At 38.1% G+C, this 23,355-nt stretch overlaps 1 protein-coding gene and 1 pseudogene across 3 annotated transcripts in view; both read left to right on the forward strand.

The window, feature by feature from the left end:
• The window catches only part of CORIN (corin, serine peptidase), a 244,707-nt gene that overhangs the window by 76,240 nt on the left and 145,112 nt on the right, over positions 1 to 23,355 (forward strand). For all 3 annotated transcript variants that reach the window (XM_077757822.1, XM_077757821.1, XM_077757823.1), the window contains exon 5: positions 16,366 to 16,547. In XM_077757822.1, coding sequence (XP_077613948.1) covers positions 16,366 to 16,547 — 182 coding nt within the window. The remainder of the gene's footprint in view (positions 1 to 16,365; positions 16,548 to 23,355) is intronic.
• Positions 7,974 to 8,723, forward strand: LOC144226337 (small ribosomal subunit protein eS4, X isoform-like; annotated as a pseudogene).

Raw genomic sequence — 23,355 nt, forward strand, 5'->3', positions numbered from 1 at the left:
AGTGTAATTTAGTGTGTGCATAGACCTGTTAGCTAGATTTAATAAGCAAAATAAGTTAATGAAGGTAAAATGTATTATAGAAAATAACTCAAACATTTTTCTTATTTTTCACTATTTTGGGTCATCCATTATACTAACTTTTCCTACTGTTCAAATAATGGAGAATTGCTTATATTCTACCATAGCCAAAATAGGTATTTGGTAATATTTGAAATTTAGTTTATAAAAGATCTAGTGGACTGTATAAATAGTATAGTTTTTAACCTGCCCCTCAGATGCTCATTAACTACATATATATATCAGTGAACTTTAATAATTTCTATTCAGACGAGGATTGCTATGAATAAATATGTGTATCATATACTCTAACACAGGCTAATTGAAGTGGTGAATAGTTTCTATGAATTCAGTGACATATCTCAAACTATAGAGATTTAGCTGATAAGCTATTTGGGTAGTCATAAAAATATATGAGTTACAAAGACTAGCCTAAAAATATCAGCAAGTAGCTAGAGAGAAATTCACTATTTCTGGGCCAGGAGAGTAACAGTTATTCCTGGATGGCTTTTGGAAGAGAAAGCAAGTATTGCATCCACAAGAATTTCTATGTATAACTATCATTCATTCCAACCTTGTTTAATTAATAGGCCTATAACATATCAAAGCTAAACGGGGGTCATTTTGCCTTGGAAGGTCCAGCTTTGCTTCTAGAAGACACCCAAGAGACCCATTGATGTGGGGTGATGGTCACCCCACTCACATCTTCTAATACTTTGTAGAGAAACTCTGTGCTCATGGAATGAGTCCTTAACATTAAAATCTTGACATGCTTATTATTGATTCTTTTCCCCCTCTGGAGTATTGATTTGGCATTAGGTCCTTTGCAGAAATTCTTTTTTTTTTAAATTTTTTAATATTTATGTATTTTTGAGAGAGAGTCAGAGATACAGCATGAGTGGGGGAAAGGTGGAGAGAACGGGAGACACAGAATCTGAAGCAGGCTCCAGGCTCTCAGCTGTAAGTACAGAGCCTGATATGGGGCTCAAACCTGAGATCATAACCTGGGCCAAAGTTGGACGAATAAGCCACCCAGGCACCCCCTTTGCAGAAATTCTTAATATCTGTGGAAATGAAATAAAACATTCTTTATCTAGCTGGGTTACTTGAGATCAAAGATTATATCTCAAACCTAGGAGCTACGGGACAGTTTTCTATAGTGTTCTCAGTCCCTGTAGGATTGTGGTAAGGATCAAATGAATTTCCTTGAATGATCCTCTTCAAAAGAACTATTACACTTTTTTCCCAAATAAGTATGGTGACTGGAAGTTAGAAAATTTAATCTGGTAACTACAGAGAATGCACTTGAACGTTTGGGGGCAGATGAAACTTGACTCAAACTATAGCTCTGCCAATTGCCAGTTAAAAGACCTTGGGCATATGTGTTAGCCTTCGAACCCATGGTTTACTCACTTCTATGATGAGAGTGTTAATAGCCCCTTTATAGGCTGCGTCTGTGTGTATTAAACAGAATGACTTATGCAAAGTGCCAATACATGGTTTCCCCATAGGGCGCACAGTAACTTCTCCATAAGTAATAACTTATTTATTGATATGGCAGTCAAAGATGATATGCAATTTTCTGGAAGGGTATAAACTTCATCACCTCCTTTAAAGATGCAAGATTTACATTTTTAAAAATCATTCTTCTCACTTTCTAAACCTGATTAGTGACGTTGAGCATTATTTCATGTGTCTGTTGGATTTCTGTATGTCGTCTTTGGAAAAATATCCATTCGGGTCCTCTGCCCATTTTTTACTTGGATTTTTTTTTTCGTGTTGAGTTGTGTAAGTTCTTTATATATTTTGGATATTAACCCCTTATCTGATGTATCATTTGCAAATATCTTCTCCCACTCAGTAAGTTTCCTTTTTGTATTATTGATGGTTTCTGTCACTGTGCAAAAGCTTTTTATTTTGGTGTCATCCCAATAGTTTAATTTTGATTTCATTTCCCTTGCCTCAGGAGACATATCAAGGAAAATGTTTCTATGGCTGATATCAGAGAAATTACTATGTTTTCTTCCAGGAATTTTATGGTTTCAGGTCTTACATGTAGGTCTTTAATCCATTTTGAGTTTACTTTTGTGTATAGTGTAAGAAAGTGGTCCAGTTTCATTCTTTTGCATGTAGCTGTCCTATATTCCCAACAGTATTTGTTGAAGAGATTTTTTTCCCTTTATATATTCTTGCCTCCTATGTCATAAGTTAATTGACCATAAAACTGTGGGTTTATTTCTAGACTCTCTGTGTCTATTTTTTGTGCTGGTACCCTACTGTTTTGATGACTGAAGCTTTGTAGTATATGATGAGGTCTGGGATTGTGATACCTCCTGCTTTGTTCTGATTTCTCAAGATTGCTTTGGCTATTTGAGGTCTTCTGTGGGTCCATGTAAAATTTACTATTATTTGTTCTGACTCTGTGAAAAATGTTTTGGTATTTTGATAGAGACTGTATTGAATCTGTAGATTGCTTTGTGTAGTATGGACATTTGAACGATATTAATTCATAATTCTTCCAATCTATGAGCATGGAACATTGTTTCATTTGCTGATACTGTCTTTACTTCTTGCATCAATGTTTTATAGTTTTCGGAGCACAAGTCTTTCACCTCCTTGGTTAAAATTATTCCTAGGTATTTTATTATTTCTGGTGCAACTGTAAATGGATTTGTTTCCTCTTTCTGCTATTTTATTATTAACATATAGCAATGCTTCTGATTTCTGGGGGCTAATTTTGTATCCTGCAACTTTTCTACCTTGACTCATTACTTCTAATAGTTTTTTGGTGGACTCTTTAGGATTTTCTGTATATGGTACCATGTCATCTGCAAATAGCAACAGTTTAACTTCTACCTTACCAATATGGATGTCTCTTATTTCTTTTTCTTTTCTGATTACTGTGGCTAGAATTTCCAGTATTATGTTCAATAAAGATAGTGAGAGTGGACATCTTTGTCTTGTTCCTGATCTTATAGGAAAACTGTCAGTTTTTCTTTTATCATTGAATATGTTTTTGGCTGTGGGTTTTTTTTATATATGGCCTTTATTATGTTGAAGTATGTTGACTGCAGGAATGATTAAAAAACTATTTGCTATACTAGAATTATAAAGTCTCTCCCTCATCATCCAATTTATATTCACGATTCCTACTATTGCACACCATTATATTGACACACCATTTCTGAGTTAAGTTTTATTGACAATCTTTTAATAAGAAATTAAAACTTGTCTGCTTATAATGTAATTTTGGAAAGCTTACTATATTCTTAAATGTATTATTTTATAAGACAGCATGGGCCAGTTTCCTATGTAAAATGCAACCCTGTAATCACTTTGAAAGCTAACTGGAAAATATAACTTGCTTTAAAACCATTTTTGAAGCAAATGGGTGACTCAGTAAATTGAGTGTCTGACTCTTAGTTTTGGCTCAGGTTATAGTCCTAGGGTTGTGGGATCGAGCCTCACATCGGGCTCTGCGCTGACAGTGCAGAGCCTGCTTTTGATTCTCTCTCTCTGCCATTTCCCTACTCTCTCTGTCTCTCAAAATAAATAAATAAACAACATTTTTGAAGTATTCACAAATTATACAAAGTCAACATAAGCTTATTCTATTAATCTTTTCTAAATGGAATGTAATTACATACTGCTAATTTATTTTATTCAAGATTTCATCTATGTCCCAAGAACTCTATTGTATCACATTTGGGAATGAATGGAAACATCACAGATAAACATTTTTTCATAATTATAATTTAAAAAATTTATAGAGGTCAGTAGTCAAGTAAGTAGAGATAAACTTTGTTGCTATTACCAAGAAAATATTCTGAAAGCCATTTGCCACTTACCTCCCTGATTGTACCAACTAACTTGGAAGCAGCAGTCTTTGAGCCAGACCAGTGTTGTCTACATGGCTGTTGAGATGGTCAGTTGGTGTGTTTCCTTTTCAACCCAAGGCAACACGGTTGATGTTGTCTGCTTTTCAGCATTATACATCAAAGATGAAATGATAAGTAAGGTTCCATTATATGAGCCAAAATGGCACCAAATGTGGGTAAGATAGAGTCCAATAACTCATATTACTTTTATTTTACAAAGACATAAAGCTAGAGAATCCAGTCACGACATCTCAGCTCTTTCTGACTGTGCCCTGTCACATCACTGGCGGTGTCTCAAGCACACACATTTTATGAAGCCCAGTGGGGTCACTTGCTTACTTTTCTCCTCAGTAATTCATTGGTATTATGTGGATGTGACTAGAATTTAGATTTCATCTTTTTGATTCAATTCATTTGAAGATCCATATGCAAGGCGTCATTTCATGATGGGCGAAAATCAAAACACCTGCAAAAATAATTTAACAATTGCAAGGTTTTTGTGTGATTTGTTAATCCTCTGTCCCATGGGCCCTGGTAAGTATGCCAAGTATTAATGAGAATCAGGATCATGTCAGTGAGAAGTTGAGTGGAATTTTATATTCCGTTTCAGGGGTGGTTATGTGGTTTTACATTATTCATACTCATCTTAATTCAAGCTGTGTTTATCTGTTGGTATTTCCTTGTTCTTCTATCTTAAGGGCGACCCCCTACGACTGGCATATAAACAAGGCACTTAATCTGTAGAGTTTTCATCCTTAGCAATTTTATTAACATTTTAAGAGCATTTTCCTCTTACATGAGAATTATTTCAGGATTGAACAGCACATGTAAAATTTGGTGACCTAATGGGGAGGAAATCATATGAGCGTGGCAGGTGTGAGCTCTTTCATAATCTATAGTTGAAAGTTAGGTAGTGATGGTTTGCTCCCCACTTTGCACTGAAAGCTTTATTCCAAGCAGGCCACAGAATTATCCCCTGCATGTGATTCATTTGTCTTCTCAACAAATATTTGCTGACTGTACATACTAGGTGTATAGCCACAAACAAAATAGATCCTTGATCTCATGGAACTTTTATTACAGTGAAGGGAAATAAGCAATAAGCAAATAAATAGATAATAAAAAAATTAAAATAAATAGATAAATTGATATTAGTATATCAGATAGTGAAAAGTGCAATTCCAGCAAGGGATTGGACAGCTTTGGGAGAATGGGAGGTTTTTAAAATTTAAAATTAGTGGTAATTTTAAGCGGAGTATTGGTCAGGAGAACTTCACTGAGATCTGTGAGGATATGAAAATCCAGGAGATGAGTGAGACCTGGGCATCTGTTGGTGTTTCCAATTCATTTATGCCTTTAGCAAGCATTTATTGGCACCTACAATGTGCCAGGTGCATAGTTTGATGTTGGGCATGTGGAGATGAATAAAATACAGTTCTGCCTTCAAGGAACTCAGCGTAATAGGGGGCCAGACATGAAAACAATCAGATTGTGCAGTGTAATCGGTTCACAAAGTGTGGGGGCAACAGAGTGACAGAGGGAGCCCCCTTTCTGTACTGCATTATTAGAGAAAGCTTCTCCCAGGGAGGAAGCAACAGCTGAATTGGTTTTGCAGGATAAGTAGAAGTTCACCACGTGGACCAAGTAGAAAGAGAAGGTGTTTCAGGTAGAGCAACAGCGTAGATCTAGCACTTATTAGGGGAACTACAACTAGTTTAATTTTGCTCAGATATAAAAAGAGGAGAGAACAAACATATATTAGGGGATTTTAAGAAGGAGAATTAGCAGCACATAGTGATTAATTGCATATGAATTGGTGAGATTGAAGGTGAGGCAAAGGCTTTTGGGCCTGCGGTATTACCACCAAGAAAACCACATATATCAAAAGAGAAGTGGTGGCTGGAGTGGTGGGGCAGGATAGTGAGTTAATATTGACATAATGTCTTTATCTGGTTTGGGAAGCACATGATAAGGCTTTTTCTTTCAGAGGAGATAAGCGCATTTTTTCTTCTGTAAGAGATGACATGATTGATACTTTCAGCTAGTGGTTTGCTAGTAAACTGGCTCCCTGAAAAAAAGCAAAGCAAAACAAAACAATCATTTGTGGCGTTGGCTGATTTCTGTGGTATAAATCCTCCCAGATTTCAAGCTAATAATAGTTTAACAATCTAACCACACACCACATTGTGTTTTATCCCTTGACAAGTATTTGCTGAGCTCCCGCTAGATACAGGGCGCGCAGCAGCATGCTGGCTATTTCTCATTTACTACTTCTTTTCTTTTTTTTTCTTTTTTATGTTTATTTATTTATTTTGAGAGAGAGAGCACATGTAGGAGGGACAGAGAGAGAGGGAGAGAGAGAGTCCCAAGCAGGCTCCATGCTGTCAGCAGAGAGCCTGAAGCAGGACTCGATCTCATGAACCGTGAGATTATGGCCTGAGCCAAAGTCAAGAGTCTTAACACTTAACAGACTGATCCACCCTGACACCCCTCTCGTTTACTTCTTGAAGCCCACTTCCCATCATCCTCCACTTCACTCTTGTCCCCAGGGAGCTTTCAATAATGCTACTTTCTCCCTTGCTGTGGGACTCAGCCAGTGGGAGCCCCCAACAGGGCGTTGGAGTATGGGAAGAGTCAGGTGGTGTAGTAATCCCGTACTTCCTTCTTTGCCAGACGCATGGCTGGGCACTCCACCATGACAGGCAGTGGCTGGTACAGGCGGCCTTCTCCATATGGCTTTCTCTACATTCTAGTGACTGCTCCTTCCCTTGTTCCTTAAGCCTGGGATGCTCACAGTCACCTGCCCCAGCATACTGTACTACTCCTGGTTGACTTTTCTAAACCTTGCCAGCACCTTCGTTGAGTGGCCCTTTCTTTTTTTTAAAAAATTTTTTTAATGTTTTATTTATTTCTAGGAGAGAGAGAGAGAGAGAGAGAGAGAGAGACAGCGTGAGCAGGGGAGGGTCAGAGAGAGAGGGAGTCACAGACTGAAACAGGCTCCAGACTCTGAGCCGGCAGTCAGCACAGAGCCCGACGCGGGGCTCGAACCCACGAACCGCGAGGTCATGACCTAAGCGAAAGTCGGACGCTTAACCAACTAAGCCACCCAGGCGCCCCTGAGTGGCCCTTTCACTAAACGCTCTGCAGTGATCCTACTTCATTGCTTTCTCTCTGGAACCATGGCTATTACAAAGGAAGAATAAGACAGACATAGTCTTTGTTTTTAAAGACCTTCAGACCAATGTGGCCAAAAAGTACCCTGACATTTCTCCTTATTCCTCTTCTGATCCGGGACAATGACAAACATTCTCCTGTACACTCTTCCATCTCCATATTTAATAAAGCTGGGAGCCAAGGAAACCTCTTGCCTACCTCTGTCATACCCCATCTAGGCTGTACCTCTTATGAGGTCTCTTGAGGTCAACAGAATGTGCTGGCATAGGAAGTTGATGCAGTGTCGGTCCACCAAAGAAAGAACAAGCCATCTGTTGTTTTCGTGTTTTCCAGCAGTGGTGATGAAGTCATGCTTCTGTGTCATTTGTCGCCTTATCCCTGTGTTACTTACCTGTGGCTCACGTCTGTGAGAAGAGGCCAGCTACGTGATGCATTTTGGAGCACTGGGTGGAGTCATACTATCTGACTATGAGATCTCCTTTTTTTTTTTTTTTTTTTTTTAGTTTTCACATCCTTCACAATGTAAAAGGAGGAAATAGGAGTCAGTTATCTTGCGAGACCTTTCCAGCATTACCATTCTTTTCATGACTAAGGTCTACAGCTCTGGGAGCTGCCTGTGACTATGACGTTGTGAGCATTGTTCACTGAACAGCTCACCCTAACAAAGAACATTTAGGAATATGTTTTCCAAAAATGACTGTGTGAGTCTCATCAATGAATGGTACATCTAACTCAGTAGCAGTTTCTGACCAAGTGATATATTAAAGAAAAGTATACTATTTACACTCTACTGCATATCAAATTACCACAGATTTAGAGACTTATAACAATGTACATCGAACTCTTTTCATGCCTAGCACAGCCATGGCTCATGGTCCCAAGAAGCATCGAAAGTGGATAGCAGCTCCAAAGCTTTGGATGCTGGATAAACTGACCAGTCTGATTGCCCCTCACCCATCTACTGGTCCCCATAAGCTGAGAGAATGTCTCCCCCTCATCATTTTCTTAAGGAACAACTTAAGTATGTCCAAACAGGAGATGAAGTGAAGAAGATCTGTATGCAGTGTTTTATGAAGATTGATGGCAAGGTCCAAACTGATCTGGTTTTATGGACGTCATCAACATTGACAAGACTGGGGAGAATTTCTGTCTGTTCTGTAACACCAAGGGTCACTTTGCTGTTCACTGGATTACACCCGAGGAAGCCAAGTGTAGGTTGTGCAAAATGAGAAGGATGCCTTGTGAGGACAAAAGGAATCCCTCATCTGTTGACCCATGACACTTGCATCATCTGCTATCCTGATCCCCTCATCAAGGTGAATGACCATTCAGAGACTGGAGACTGGAAAGATGACTGCTCTCATTAAGTTGGACACTGGGAATCTGTGTATAGTGACCAGAGGGCGCTAACCTTTGAAGAGTCGGTGTGATCACCAACAGAGAAAGACACCCTGATTTGCCAATGGCAACAGCTTTACCACCCGTCTCTCCAACATTTTTGTTATTAGCAAAGGCAATAAACCATGAAATTCTCTTCCTTGTGGAAAGCACATCCACCTCACCATTGCTGAAGAGAGAGACAAGAGAATGGCAGCCAAACAGAACACTGGGTAAAATGGTCTCTAGGTGACCTTATTAGAAATCTCTGTACTTTATTAAAGATAATACAGCATAAATACATACATACATACATACATAAAACATCATACATCTATCATCTCACAGTTTCTAGGACCTATAATCTGGGAATGACTCACCTGGATCCTCTGCTTTAGGGTCTGTCATATGGGTACAATCAAGGTATTGGCCAGGGCTGGGGTCTTACCTGAATCATATGATTGTTGGAAGAATTTCAGTTTCTCAAAGGTTGTTGGGCTGAGGACCTATTTCTAGCTGGCTGTTGACCAGAGGTCACTCTTTAAGTTCTTGTCTCATGAGCCCCCAATATGGCAAATGTTTCACCAAATCGAATAAGGAAGAATGTGCTAGCAATAGAGAAGACATAATCTTATGTACCCTAATGATGGAAGTGACATTCCATTACCTTGTATTGGTTGCAAGAGAGTCTTTAGGCTGACTGGCACCTAAGGGGAGGGAGGGGCTTATACAGGGTGCGAATAACAGGAGGTGGGGATCATTGGGGACCATCTTAGAGTCTGCCAGCCACAGAGACTCTTTTTTTGTAATGGTAAAAGAGTTTTAAATCCTAATCTCTTCTAATATATTGCAAGGTTGGTTTATTTGCCAAAAATAAAAAGTGGCAATGAAATGCAATGTGAGATCCTGAATAGAGGTCGTGGGAATATTTGAATAGAGTTCTTAATTAAAGGTACTTCACCAACATTAATTTTCTGCTTCTGATGATTATACTGTAGTTATATAAGATGTTCGCCTTGGAGGAGTCTGGAAGAAGGATATATGGAAGCTTTTCGTAATATTCCTACATCTTGTCTGTAAGTCAAAACGTAGGTCAAAGTGAATAATTGGAAAAAAAGGATTTGTCAAATTTAAAACCCATAGCTACAAAAGCTTACTTTGTGACCATGGCTTGCTCAGTAACTTTAAACATCTATCTCTTTATCAGAATTTTTTTTTCCCAATAACATGTATAGATTTGGGGAGACATGAGATGTTGGTCAAAAGGCACAGTAAAGAAAATAAAAAACCCTGTAAATACAGGAAACAATTTTGGTAGATAAATTCACTAAAAATTATATGGGTAAAATTTACTACTTTTAGGTAAATTATTTTAGAATGTCTCTCCTAGTGAAAATACCATAAGGGGCACCTGGGTAGCTTAGTCGGTTAAGCGTCCAACTTTCGCTTAGGGCATGATCCCGCGGCGGGCTCTGTGCTGACTGCCAGCTCAGAGCCTGGAGCCTGCTTCAGTCTGTGATTCCCTCTCTCTCTGACCCTCCCCTGCTCACGCTGTCTCTCTCTCTCTCTCCTAGAAATAAATAAAAATAAAAAAAAGAAAATACCATAAAAGCATCACTATCATTATATAGTGGACTTACTTATATATTTGTTTATATATCTTTGTTTCAGCAAAGAGCTGCAGAGATTATGGAACAGTTTTTCTGCTTGAACTTTAATTGAAATGTGTTCGGGACTTCAGCATGACACCAAATGCGCTTCACACATCAATTTAAAATAATCACCAGTGCTAAAATAATATTCTGATAGCCAAATCTGACCCTTCCCCTGTGCAGTGCACTGTTTTCAGATGTCAGTCTGCTTACTGCTTGGATATAGACACTCCTAACCCAAAATAGTGTGGTCTGTCTCACCGCACTGTTCTAGGTGATGAAAAGCCAAATACTTCAAGCCCTCTTAGGCAGTTGGATTTCGCGCAAAGCGAGAACAAATGGCTCCTCGTTTTGCTCACTGTTTGAAAGGGTTGCTTGTTATAAATACTCTATCACCATTTCACATGTCCTGCTCTAACAGGTCTCTGTCGATTACTCCTCTTAAGAGAGCTATTTGGAAACACTCTAGACATTTATCCTAAGTCCTATTTTTAGAATGGAAGACCTAATGGTATTTTAATGTCTCTATATATTCCCAGAACAAATCTTTAGGGGGAAAAATGTCTGTTACCTTTTGAAATTTAGCCAAGCTCATAGGATTAGCACTGCTCCTCTGAGAAGTATCATGTTAAAGAATGAATTTTGGTTTACAGAATGTTAGTAGGAAAAAGACCATGAAAAACCAGCTCTTCCACACCCCTCACTTTCTGAGTGAGGAAAGTGGTAGTCTTCAGGTGAGTGAACTGTTGGCCTACGATCAGATCGTGAGGAGTGGCTGTATGAAAGTTTTAGGGTGGTAGACTTATGCTTTCCTACAGAAAATGATCTCGGTCAGAATCAGTAATAGTCAGTTTCTGAGATAAGACTCAGCTTTCGAACATGAAAACAATCTGCTAGGCCCTTGTGTGAAATTGTATTGCTCTTATAGAAGATTCTGAGAATAGATGTTGAGTCATCCAAAAATATGTGGGATCAGAAGGGAGGAAAGGTCCGTGAACCTCTTGGGAGAATTGGGCCCTGCGTGTTAGAGAGCTTTGCATGGATCTCCCCCACCCCACTATATTGGATGACTGTTTTCCTGGTAAATGGCACCTGGAAGTCCATCAACTAGAGATTCCTTTGCTCCAGCAAAGTCTTCTAATGATGCAAAACCTTGGGAAGGTTAAGTATCCATCTGTTATTATGAATTACTCTGTGTTATTTTCATCCCTTTTCTTCTTTGGCAGCCTAATTGGGATCTGATCATTTGAGGAATGTAGTTTTGATTGTAGGAAGGGAAGAAAATGTTTAAGAGTGAGTAATGGTCTGGTGGAGACGGCTATCTAAGTGGGGCGCTGAAGCGAGGGTGGCCAGGATCGTGTCAGAAACTGGGAAGGTCAGGAACTAGAAGACCAAGAAAGAATGCCGAAGATAAGTCTGGCTTGCCTGTACGATTACTGTGGGTCGTCTCACGCCTGGAAAAGAAAGAGAAATGACTTCACCCTCCCTTTGGCAAATACTACCCTTTGGCAAACACTGATTGATTGCAGGTTAGCTAGGAGTTTGTGGAATGAAGGGAGAGCCCATCCCTGTGCATAAGGTTAGTCCCACTCAGAAAGTGTATACAAGAATACCTTCTTTAATTGCACTTTCCCTTATTATGCTTCACAGATGTTGCTTTTTTTTTTTTTTTTTTGCAAATTGGAGATTTGTGGCGACCCTGTGTCGAACAAGTCTATCAGTGCCATTTTTCCAACAACATTGGCTCACTTCATGTCTCTATATCACATTTTGGTAATTCTTAAAGTATTGTTCTGATTATCTGTGATCAGTGATCTTTGATGTACTATTGTATTTGTTTGGAGTGCCCTGAACCATACCCGTATAAGAGGGCGAACTTAATCAGTACGTGTCCTATGTGGTCTGACTGCTCCTTCAGCTGGCCATTCCCGTGTCTCTTTCCCTCTCTTCAGTCCTCCCTAATCCATGAGACACAGCAGTATTAAAATCAGGCCCATTAATAACCCTACAATGGCCTGTAAGTGTTCAAGTGAAACGAAGAGAACATGTGTGTCACTTTAAATCAAAAGCTAGAAATGGATTAAGCTCAGTGAGGAAGGTGTATCAAAAGCCAAGATAGGCAGAAAGCTAGGCCTCTTGTGCCAAATGCCCAGACTCTGAATGCAAAGGAAAACTGCTAAGCAAACTAAAAGTGCTACTCCGGTGAACACATGACTGATAAGAAAGCTAAACAGCCTTGGTGCTGATAGGGAGAAAATCTGAGTGGTCTGGATAGAAGATCAAACCAGCCACAACATTCCTCAAGCCAAAGCCTAATAATTCAGAGCAAGGCCCTAACTCTCTTCAATTCCACGAAGGCGGAGAGAAGTGAAAAAGCTGCAGAAGAAAAGTTTGAGGCTAGCAGAAGTTGGTTCATGAAGTTTAAGAAAAGAAGCCGTCTCCAGAACACAAAGTGCAAGGAAAGGCAGCAAGTGCTGATGTAGGAGCTGCAGCAAATTACCCAGAGATCTAGGTTAGATGGTTAATGAAGGTGGCTACACTAAACAGAGTTTCAATGTAGATGAAACAGCCTTCTATTGGAAGAAGATGCCATCTAGGACTTTCATAGTTAGAAGTCAAGGCCTGGCTTCAAAGCTTCAAAGGACAGGCTGACTCTCCTATTAGGGGCTAATGCAGTGGTTGACTTGAAGTTGAAGCCAGTGTTTATATATGCTTCCAAAATCTAGAGCCTTTAAGAATTATGCCAAACCTATTCTACTTGTGCCCTGTAAATGGAACAACAAAGCCTGGATAGTAGCACATCTGTTTACAACCATGATTTACTGAATATTTTAAACTAGATCTACTGCTCAGGAAAAAATTTTTCTTTCAAAATATTGCTGCTCATTGACAATGCACCTGGTCACCTAAGAGCTCTGATGGAGGTGGACAATGAGATTAATGTTTCCATGCCTGTTAACACAGTGCCCGTTCTGTAGCCCATGGATCAAGGAGTAATTTTAATTTTTAAGTCTTTATTATTTATTAAATGCGTTTTGTAAGGCTATAGCTGCCATAGAGAGTGATTTCCTTTGATGGATCTGGGAACAGTAAACTGAAAACCTTCTGGAAAGGATTAACCATTTGAATACTTTAAAGGCATTTGTGATTCATGGGAAGAGGCCAAATTATTAACATTAAGAGAAGTCTGGAAGAAGTTGATTTCGACCCTCATGGATGACCACGAGGAGTTCAGGACTTCCGTGGAGGAAGTCACTGCAGATGTGGTGTAAATAACAAGAGACCTAGGCTGAGAAGTGGGGCCTGATGATGTGACAGAATTGCTACAATCTCAGGACAAAACATGAACAGAAGAGGGGCTGCTTCTCAGGGATGAGCACAGAAAGTGGTTTCCTGAGATGGAATCTCCTCCTGGTGAAGATGCTGTGAAAATTATTGAAATGACAACAAGGATTTAGAATATGACATAAACTTAGTTTATAAAGCAGCAGCAAAGTTTGAGAGGATTGATTCCAATTTTGAAAGTTCTACTGTGGGTAAGATGGTATCACACAGCATCATGTGCTACAGAGAACTTGTTCATGAAAGGAAGAGTCCATGGATGAGGCAAACTTCATTGTTGCCTTATTGTAGGAAACTGCTACCACCACCCCAACTTTCAGCAACCACCACCCTGATCAGTCAGCAGCAAGAACCTGCACCCCAGAAAAAGGTTATAACTCACTGAAATCTCAGATGATGAACACTTTCTAGCAATAAAGTATTTTTTTAATTAAGGTATGTACAGTGTGTTTTTAGATATGATGCTATCATGCACTCAATAAATTGTGGTATCATAATAACATAACTTTTATAAATGCAATGGGAAACAAAATATGCCTTTGATTTGCTTTCTTGTGAATTCACTTTATTGGGGTGGCTGGGAACCAAACTGCAATATCTCCAAGGTTGAGCCTGTATCAAGTTTTGAACTAACCTTGAGTTGTGATTTTGGAACATACGTTCTGGAAGTATGGACTCACATAAATGGAGTTTAACTGAGTGTGTCCTGGGATCAATCTGCCTGGGTCCGAATCTTGGCTCTGACACTCACTACCTAAGTGATCTTGGGCAAGTCTCTTATTTTTCCGGTGCTTCAATTTTTTAATTTGTATATTTGGGGTGATAGTAATTATACCAATCACTTAGGGCTATAATGAGAAATGAATGAGATAATGCACATGAAGCACTTAGAACAGAGCCTAGCAAAGTGTTGCAAAAGAATTGTATAAGAATTCTATGTTTTCCAGATTTCCCCAACCATGTCCGTTGGTTTTCTTTGAGAAAATACAGTCTCTAACTTCTCTGGAATAAGATTTATAAATGTTATTTAAGTGATCCTTTCTTAAGTCCTTTAAACATCTAATGTATTTCACCATAGCAGTCAGGTGTCTTCTTTATACCAAGAAAATTGCCTGCACTGATTCATAATTTTATGTCCCAAACCTAATCTTTCAAATGCAAAACCCCTCTTTCCATATCTTCATTAACAAATTTAGTTACATTTTAATGTAATTAGATAATTATGTGATCAGGATTCTGAAAGAGACTCAGGTTTAAGACAAATTCCTGAGAGGAAGGTCAAAAGCATTTGTATCTGAATGTAATCATCGAGAATCCTTTTCCATACTTTTATTATTTTTTTTAAAGTTTATTTTTTTGGGTGAGACAGAAAGAGTTCAAGCAGGGGAGGAGCAGAAAGAGGGAGAATCCCAAACAGGCTCCGTGCTGTCAGCACAGAATCCAAGGCGGGGCTTGAACTCACAAACCAACTATGAGATCATTGACCTGAGCCAAAACCAAGAGTCAGACACTCAATCGACTGAGCTGCCCAGGCACCCCCATATATTTTATATATAATAAGATCTCTCTTCCAAGATTCTTTTATAGACTCTATCAGACTCTCTCACTCTATCAGTGGCTGGCACATCCCATTATGTTTCTATAGCACATAGAAGTATCAATGGGAAATTTTAATATTCTTGTTTGATCAAGGGATTTTTAAAGCTGAGTTATTCCATCCTTATGTAAAAACAGACAGTATGGAAGAGTAGATAGAGCATGAACTGAAAGTTCAAGCACCTGGATTATCTTCCAGCTTCTGCCATTAAGAAGATTGTGCTCTCGAGTCTATCCCAGAATCTTCCTAGGCCTGTCTCAAATGAAGAGTTTGAACCAGGTATTGTTGAAGGTTTGGTACAGATCAATATTGTATGATCCTGCAAAGTCCTAGTCACCCGACATTCGTGAAGTGTGTGCTTTGCCTTGACGGACATGTATATTTTCTTTCCCAGTTTCCTTAAAACCATTTGAGATGGCTTGGCCAGATCAGCAGGCAGGGTGAGAGATAGATGGACTTTATTGCTGCCAAGTAGGAAATGCCACCTGGGTCTGTAAGAGAATAAGTCCCTGACCTTCTCATTGTAGCATTCTAATCCAGAAGTGTTCGATTGCCTGGCGGATGCATAGAGATAGGCTCAAGGGTCATCATTACTCTTACCATTAGCAGACAGTTGTTTGCATTTTTTTCTATTTTGCGAAAGATAAAAGAGAAATCTGAGAAGATAAACAACTTTAAAAACTGAAGATAAATGGTTTCTTCCTGTAGATAAATAGCTGACTTTCCACTCGTTTCTCCTTTTTCTTTCTTTCTTTCTTTCTTTCTTTCTTTCTTTCTTTCTTTCTTTCTTTCTTTCTTTCTTTCTTTCTTTCTTTCTTTTTCTGGGGAGGCAGCTTTCTGTCTGCCTCTCAGAGATACTTTTAATTTCTCAAAGGGAAGATAAAGAAATGAGATTAACCTATTTTGTGACCTACTTCTGCTTTTCCAATTTGGGGACCTTCATTTCTATGTTAATTTACTCCATTTGATATTAACTAGAACTTTTTTTGACAGGTTTACTTTAGCACGGGAAAATTAGGAAAAAAATCATTTGGGATAAATGGTTTTATTTCTACAAGAGATGGTGAGCTGATATGTTATGGGACTGGCTTATTGCTCCAAGAATCATGATAATAGGGTAGCTGAAATTCTCGTTTTAGGACTTACTGTGGAAATATAAATTGTTGACTATAGTAAATATAAATTAAGGTGATATCACAGCACTGGCAGCCAGCTTTTCTTTAATTTCATTGTTATTTCAGGAAGTGGTCTATAAAAATGTTAATTTTCATCTTTTCTTTTCTTCTAGTCATGGACTCCTGCCCTGTAGATCCTTCTGTGAGGCTGCAAAAGAGGGCTGTGAATCAGTCCTGGGGATGGTGAATGCCTCCTGGCCGGATTTCCTCAAATGCTCCCAGTTTAGAAACCAAAACGAAAGCAGCAACGTCAGCAGGATTTGCTTCTCACCGCAGCAGGAAAAAGGAAAGCAATGTAGGTGTCCGTGTTTCATTGCATTAAAAAACTTTTTATTGACAAATACCATTCACACATGCAAATATGCAAATAATGTATACTTCAATAAATTTTATGTAAGTGACCAGATCCTTATAACCAGCACCCAGATCAAGAAATAGATCACACCAAACTTACACATAAATGTTGATAAGTGGCATTATTTATGGTAACCAAAAAGTGGAGACAACCCGGGGCGCCTGGGTGGCTTAGTCGGTTGAGCGTCCGACTTTCGCTTAGGTCATGAACTCGCGGTTCGTGGGTTCGAGCCCCGCGTCGGGCTCTGTGCTGACTGCCAGCTCGGAGCCTGGAGCCTGTTTCAGTCTGTGACTCCCTCTCTCTCTGACCCTCCCCTGCTCACGCTGTCTCTCTCTCTGTCTCCTAGAAAAAAAAAAAAAAGTGGAGACAACCCAAATGTTCCTCAACTAATGTATGGATTTAAAAAAATAGTATATTCATACAGTGGAATATTAATTGACAGTAAAAATGCATGAAGTACTGATACATGCTACAACATGGATTAACCTTGAACATATTAGTTAAGTGGAAGAAGCAAATCACAAAAGGCCCAGCATCCCAGAAAATCTCTCAGGCCCCCTTCTAGTCATCTGAAAGAATCCCAAAAGAAACCTCTCTTCTAAGAGAAGCAATCTAAGGCGACTTCTGTCATCTTAGATAGGCTTGCCTACTTTTGAGCTTCATGACATTGGAATCAGGCAGGATGGACTCCTTTTGTATCTAGCATCATTTGCTCAGCATTATGTTTGAAAGATTCGTTATGTTTTCACCTTGTGGTTCCTTCCTTCTCATCGTTGTATTCTAATATATGATTATATCCCAATATACTTTTCTTCTTTTTTTGTGCCTACTATGTTTTTTTTTTTTTACAAATAGTTTATTGTCAAATTAGTTTCCATATAACACCCAGTGCTCNCAATATACTTTTCTATTCAGTTGTTGATGGACAGTTGAATGGTTTCTAGCTCTCATGAATAGTGATGCCATGACTATACTTGTACATGCTTTTGAACATGCTCATATATTTGTTCTCCAAAGAGTTTTTTTCAATTGGTTAAAAAATCAATTTATCCTCCTACCAGCCATGTTTGAAAACTGCAGTTGCTCCAAATTCTACCCAGCACTTGTTGTGGTCAGTCTTTTTCATTTTAGCAATTCTGATGATGCTCCTTTGAACTTTTGTGGTTTTAAGTTGCATTTTCCTGATGAGTTGGATTGATTTTTCCAAAACTTTTTGTTATTTGACTATTCCTTTTTGCGAAGTGCCCGTCCATGTATTTTGCCCATTCTTTGATTGGGCAGTCTGCCTTTTTGTTCTTGATTTGCAGTTCCTTATGCATTCTGGATGTGTCAACTCTTGGGAATATGTATTGTGAAGATCTCTGATCTCCCACTTGGTGGGCTTGCTTTTCTTATTAGTATCTATTATGGAATAGAAGGTCTTGATTTTATTGGGTCCAAATTATCAGCCCTTTATTTTGTGATTCATTTTTGATGTCTTATTTAAGACATCTTTGCCTACACCAAAACATAGAAGCTTTTTTTCCACCCTCTGTATTTTCTTCCTGGAGCTTTATTTCAGCACTAACGTTTACACTTACTATATTCTGGAACTAATTTTTGTGTATGGTGAGAGCTATGGATTAACTTTTTTTTTCTGTCCATATATTTAATTGACCCCACTGCCCTTTATTTATTTGGAGTACTGTCTTTCCCCTCTGCGCTGTAATGTCACTGTAATGTTATCAGCCAAGCGATTGATTATATGTACATATATATCTAGACCCTCTGTTTGATATAGAATTAAGCCAATACCACTCTGTCTGGATTACTATAGTTTTATCATTAGTCTTTAAATTTAATAGTGTAAGTCCTTCGGCCATTTTCTTAAAGACTGCCTATTCTTTGCCCTTCCATTTTATGTAAATTTTCAAATCACCTTCAGTTGCCACAAAGGCCTTTTGTTTTGTTTTGTTTTGAATTGGGTTGTATTAAATCCATAGGTCAAACTGGGGAGAATTGCTTTACAACATTAGGTCCTCCAACTCATCAAAATAATATACTATGGTAATCTTTAAGTATTTTAATGACTTATTTGTTAATTTCTCTCAAAAACCTTTGGTAATTTCAACCAGAGAGATCTTGCACATCTTCCCTTAGATTTATTCTTTGGTATCTGATATTTTTGATGTCACTGTAAATGGAAACTTAAAAGATTTTTTTTCTGTTTTGTACAAATAAATCACATATTGATTTTTATAACTCTCATTTGGATTTTCCAGGTACACATAATGTCATCTACAGATGGCAGTTTGTTTTCTCCTTTCTAATGATTATGCTTTCTGATTTTTCTCTGCCATAGAGAAAGGTTTCAATGTTCTACCTTTAATTATAATGTTTGGAGAAAGACTTTATGGATATCTGTGTCAGATTAAGGAAGTCTCTTCTATTTCTGGTTTGCTAAGGTTTTTTTTTTTAATCATGAATAGATTTTGAATTTTATCAATTTTCCATACTTATGAGATGATATGATTTTCTCCGCATTATGTTACAAATATAATCTTTAGTGACATATAATACATATACCTTAATATTCACTCTCTAAAATGTGTGATTGATTGGTTTTGTATACTTAGAGAGTTGTGCAAGCATCACAGCCATCTAATTGCAGGATTTTTTCATTACCCTAAAAAGAAACCCCATACCCATTACCAGTATTCTCCTCTTCCAGTCCCAGGAAATCACTAATCTACTTTCTGATTCTAAGGATTTGTCTATTTTGGCCATTTCACATAAATAGAATCATACGATATGGGACCTTTTGTGATTTGCTGCCTTCATTTAGCATAGTTTTCAAGGCTTATCCATGTTGCAGTATGTATCAGCACTTCATGCATTTTTATTGTCAATTGTTATTTCTTTGTACGAATATACTACTTTTCTTTTATCCATACATTAGCTGAGGAACATTTGGATTGTTTCTACTTTTTGTTTATTTTGAACGATGCTACTACAATGAACTTTCATGTGCAAGTTTTATGTGAATATATGTGTCAATTCCCTTGGCTATACATCTTGGAGTAGAATTGCTGTGTAACTCTGTTTAACATTTTGAGGAAACGCCAGTCTCACCAGCAGTGTAGAAGGTTCCAGTTTCTCCACATCCTCACCAACACTTGTTGTCCTTTTTGATTGTAACCCTGCTGGGTTGGAAGCAGTATCTCATTGTGGTTTTGTTTTGCATTTTGCTAATGACTAATTATGTAGATAATTCAACATTTCATGAGCTTGTTAGCCATTTGTATGCCTTCTTACAAATATATTTTCAAATGTGAGGCCTGTTTTAAAATTAGGTAATTTGTCTTTAAATTGTTGAATTATAAGAATTCTTCATCCATTCTGGATATAATATGTCAGATATATTATTTGCAAATATTTTCTTATGTTCTGTAGGGTGTCTTTTCAAATGATTTTCCTTTTTCTTTTTTTCCCCCCAAGTGATTTTCAAGTGACTTTTCTTTTTTTTTTTTAATGTTTATTTATTTTGAGAAAGAAAGAGAGAGACCACAAGCATGAGAGGGACAGAGAGAGAGGGAGAGAGAGAATCCCAAGCAGGCTCCACATTGTCAGCATGGAGCCCAACACAGGGCTTGATTTCACAACCAGGAGATCATGACCTGAGCCAAAGCCAAGAGTTGGATCCTTAACTGACTGAGCCATCCAGGTGCCCCTCAAGTGACTTTTCTTCATTGTGTCAAGAAATAAGTTTTTTTTTTTAACTTTGTTAAAAATAGTTTTTAAGTTTTTTTTTTAACTTTGAAGAAGTTCAATTTATCTATCTTTTGTCACTTCTGCTTTGAATGTCATGTCTAAAAAAATTGTAGTCTAACCCAATGTTGCTAATATTTACTTGTTTTCTTCTAAGAGTTTAAGTTTTTAGCTCTCATATGTAGGTCATCAATTCATTTTGAATTAATTTTCATATATGGTATGAGGTAGGAGTCTAACCTCATCCAGTTAACTGTTGAAGAGACAGTTCTTTCCCCATTGAATGGACTTGGTATCCTTGTCAAAAATCAATTGACCATAGATGTATGGGTTTATCTCTGAAATCTCAGTTAAATTCCATTGATTGATATGTTTATTCTTATGTGAGTATTCACTGTATTGATTACTATAGCTTTGCAGTAAGATGATTACTAGAAGTGAAGAAGGAAGGACATTTGAAAATGATAAAAGAGTCAGCCCATCAAGAAGCCATAATCTAACGTCAGAGCCCAGAAATACATAAAGCAAAATCTTACAGAATTAAAGGGAAAAATAGATAAGGGTTAATACTCCCCTTTCAATAGTGGATAGCAAAACTAGGTAGAAGATCTATAAGGAGGAAGAATTAAAAAACAATATAAACCAACTTGATTTAATAGGCATCTGTAGAACATTCCATCTAACAATAGCAGAATATATGTAAGCATATATGCATCTCAAGTTTTTCATTTTTTAAAGTTTTATTTATTTATTTTTGAAAGAGAGAGAGAGAGTGAGCCTGAGTGGGGGAGGGTCAGAGAGAGAGGGAGAGAGAACAACAAGCAGACTCTACACTATCAACGCAGAGCCCCATGTGGGACTCAAATTCATGAACTGTGAGATCATGACCTGAGCCAAAATCAAGTCAGAGGCTTAACTGACTGAGCCACCTAGGCCCCACTCAAATTTTTTATTTCTGTTTTTTTATTAAAAAATTTTTAATGTTTTATTTATTTCTGAGAGAGAGAGAGAGAGACAGCGTGAGCAGGGGAGAGTCAGAAAGAGAGGGAGATACAGAATCTGAAACAGGCTCCAGGCTCTGAGCTAGCTGTCAGCACAGAGCTGGACGCAGGGCTCGAACCCACGAACGGTGAGATCATGACCTGAGCCGAAGTCAGACGCTTAACTGACTGAGCCACCCAGGTGCCCCTCAAATTTTTTATTTTTTAACTTTCAACTTATTTGTGTCTCTGAATCTGAGTTGAACATATAGTTGAATAGTGTTTTTTATCCTTGCTTAGTGATTGTAAGTGTTCTATTCATTTACATTTAATGTAATTACTGATAAGAGGATCTACGTTTTCTACTGTGCTATTTGTTTTCTTTCTTTTTTTTCAGAGAGAGAGTAAGCTGGGGCGGGGGGGGAGAGAGAATTATAAACAGGTCCCAGAGTAGAGCCCAACATGGGGTTGATCCCACAACCCTACTTGTTAGGCATCTCTGGTGAAATTTTCATTTTATTTGTTGTACTTTTCAACAACTGAATTTCTATTTGGTTCATTTTCTTTTTAAAGAAAAAACTAATTTATGTCTCTTTGTTAATACTCTATTAGTTAAGACATTGTTATTATACTTTAGATCCTTTGAAATGGGTTTCTCTAATTCTTTGAGTATATTTAAAATAGCTGATATAAATTATTTGTCTAGCAAGTCCAATATCTAAGCCTCCTTGGTGACAGTTTCTATTGACTGCTTTTTTTCTTATATATCGGTCACACTTTCCTGTCTCTTTGCTTGCCATATTTTGTTATTGTTATTGAAAATTGGCTATTTTAAATAATATAGTGTATAACTCTGCAAATCAAAATTTTTCTCTCCCTAAGATTTGTTGTTACTACTTGGTGTTCCTTTTATTGTTGCTATTTATTTAGTGATTTCCCTGAACTAAGTTTGTATTGTAACGTTTGTATTCTTTGTCATGTCTGGCCACTGAAAGTTTTACCCAGATAGTGGCTCAATGGTGAGCTAATGATGGGACAGATATTTCTTTAAATGCATTGAACCAGTAAGTCTCCCACCCTTTTCCAATGGGTTCTGTGTGTATATTGTGGTAGGGCTTAAACACTCTGGCAATTTACAACTCTGCCTTAGCCTTCAATTCCTGCTTATGTAGAGCCTCAATGTCAGATAGAGGTGAGACATTAAGGGGAATACTTCAGCTGTCCTTATCCCAAGTGTCAGCATTCTTTTTCTTTCTCTCTTCATACTTAAACTCCCTATCTCAGGCTGTACATTGGCATAAGAGACCTGCTTTGATTAGATGTTTATCCTTCAGTAGAGTTGGAGCATTCTGACTATTAATTCTTGGGCTCTTTCTAAGCTACTAAAGAGGCTTTTTGGTTTTCACACATGAGTTATAATTATCTGTAGCTTTGAGTTATTGTTTTCTAGGTCATTGATGCTTAGCAGTAAGGCATCCAGTTCATTGTCCTTATACTTTTTTTTTTTTTTCACTTCTCAAACCCCATTCAGTGCATTCGTTTGCATAGGTACATTATTCCAATTCACCTCTGATGAGGGTTTTAACAGTTGGACTGCTTGATCATGTCAGGGATTGTCTGCCCTACCTACCAGGAATGATGACACTTTCACAGCAGTGAGTAATCCAGATCAATAACCACATATTACAACATGCTCTCCTGGATCACTCCTGAGACTGCCACAAACAAGTTGAATTTTTCAGAAGCAGTCACTGAGATGGAGGCTGTAGTTCAGCATATTCATCAGGCATTAGCACTTGGGTAATGGAGGGAGAATAAGCAGAACTGAGCAGAAGGAGAAATTGAAATTTGATCCAGGCCCATCAATGTCTCTGCTAAATCCATGCGAAGCTCTGAAATACACATGATCTGAGAAAGGTATTCTGCAGTAGGCCAAAATAGCTGGCTTTTTACATCCCCATCTCAGTCAGTCATTGATGTGGTCCTTCTGGGCAGGGTGTACCTTTGGGTGAGGCAGCTGT

This window comes from Crocuta crocuta, unplaced genomic scaffold (genome assembly GCF_008692635.1).
Source record: "Crocuta crocuta isolate KB4526 unplaced genomic scaffold, BGI_CrCroc_1.0 scaffold282, whole genome shotgun sequence".
NCBI lineage: Eukaryota > Metazoa > Chordata > Mammalia > Carnivora > Hyaenidae > Crocuta > Crocuta crocuta.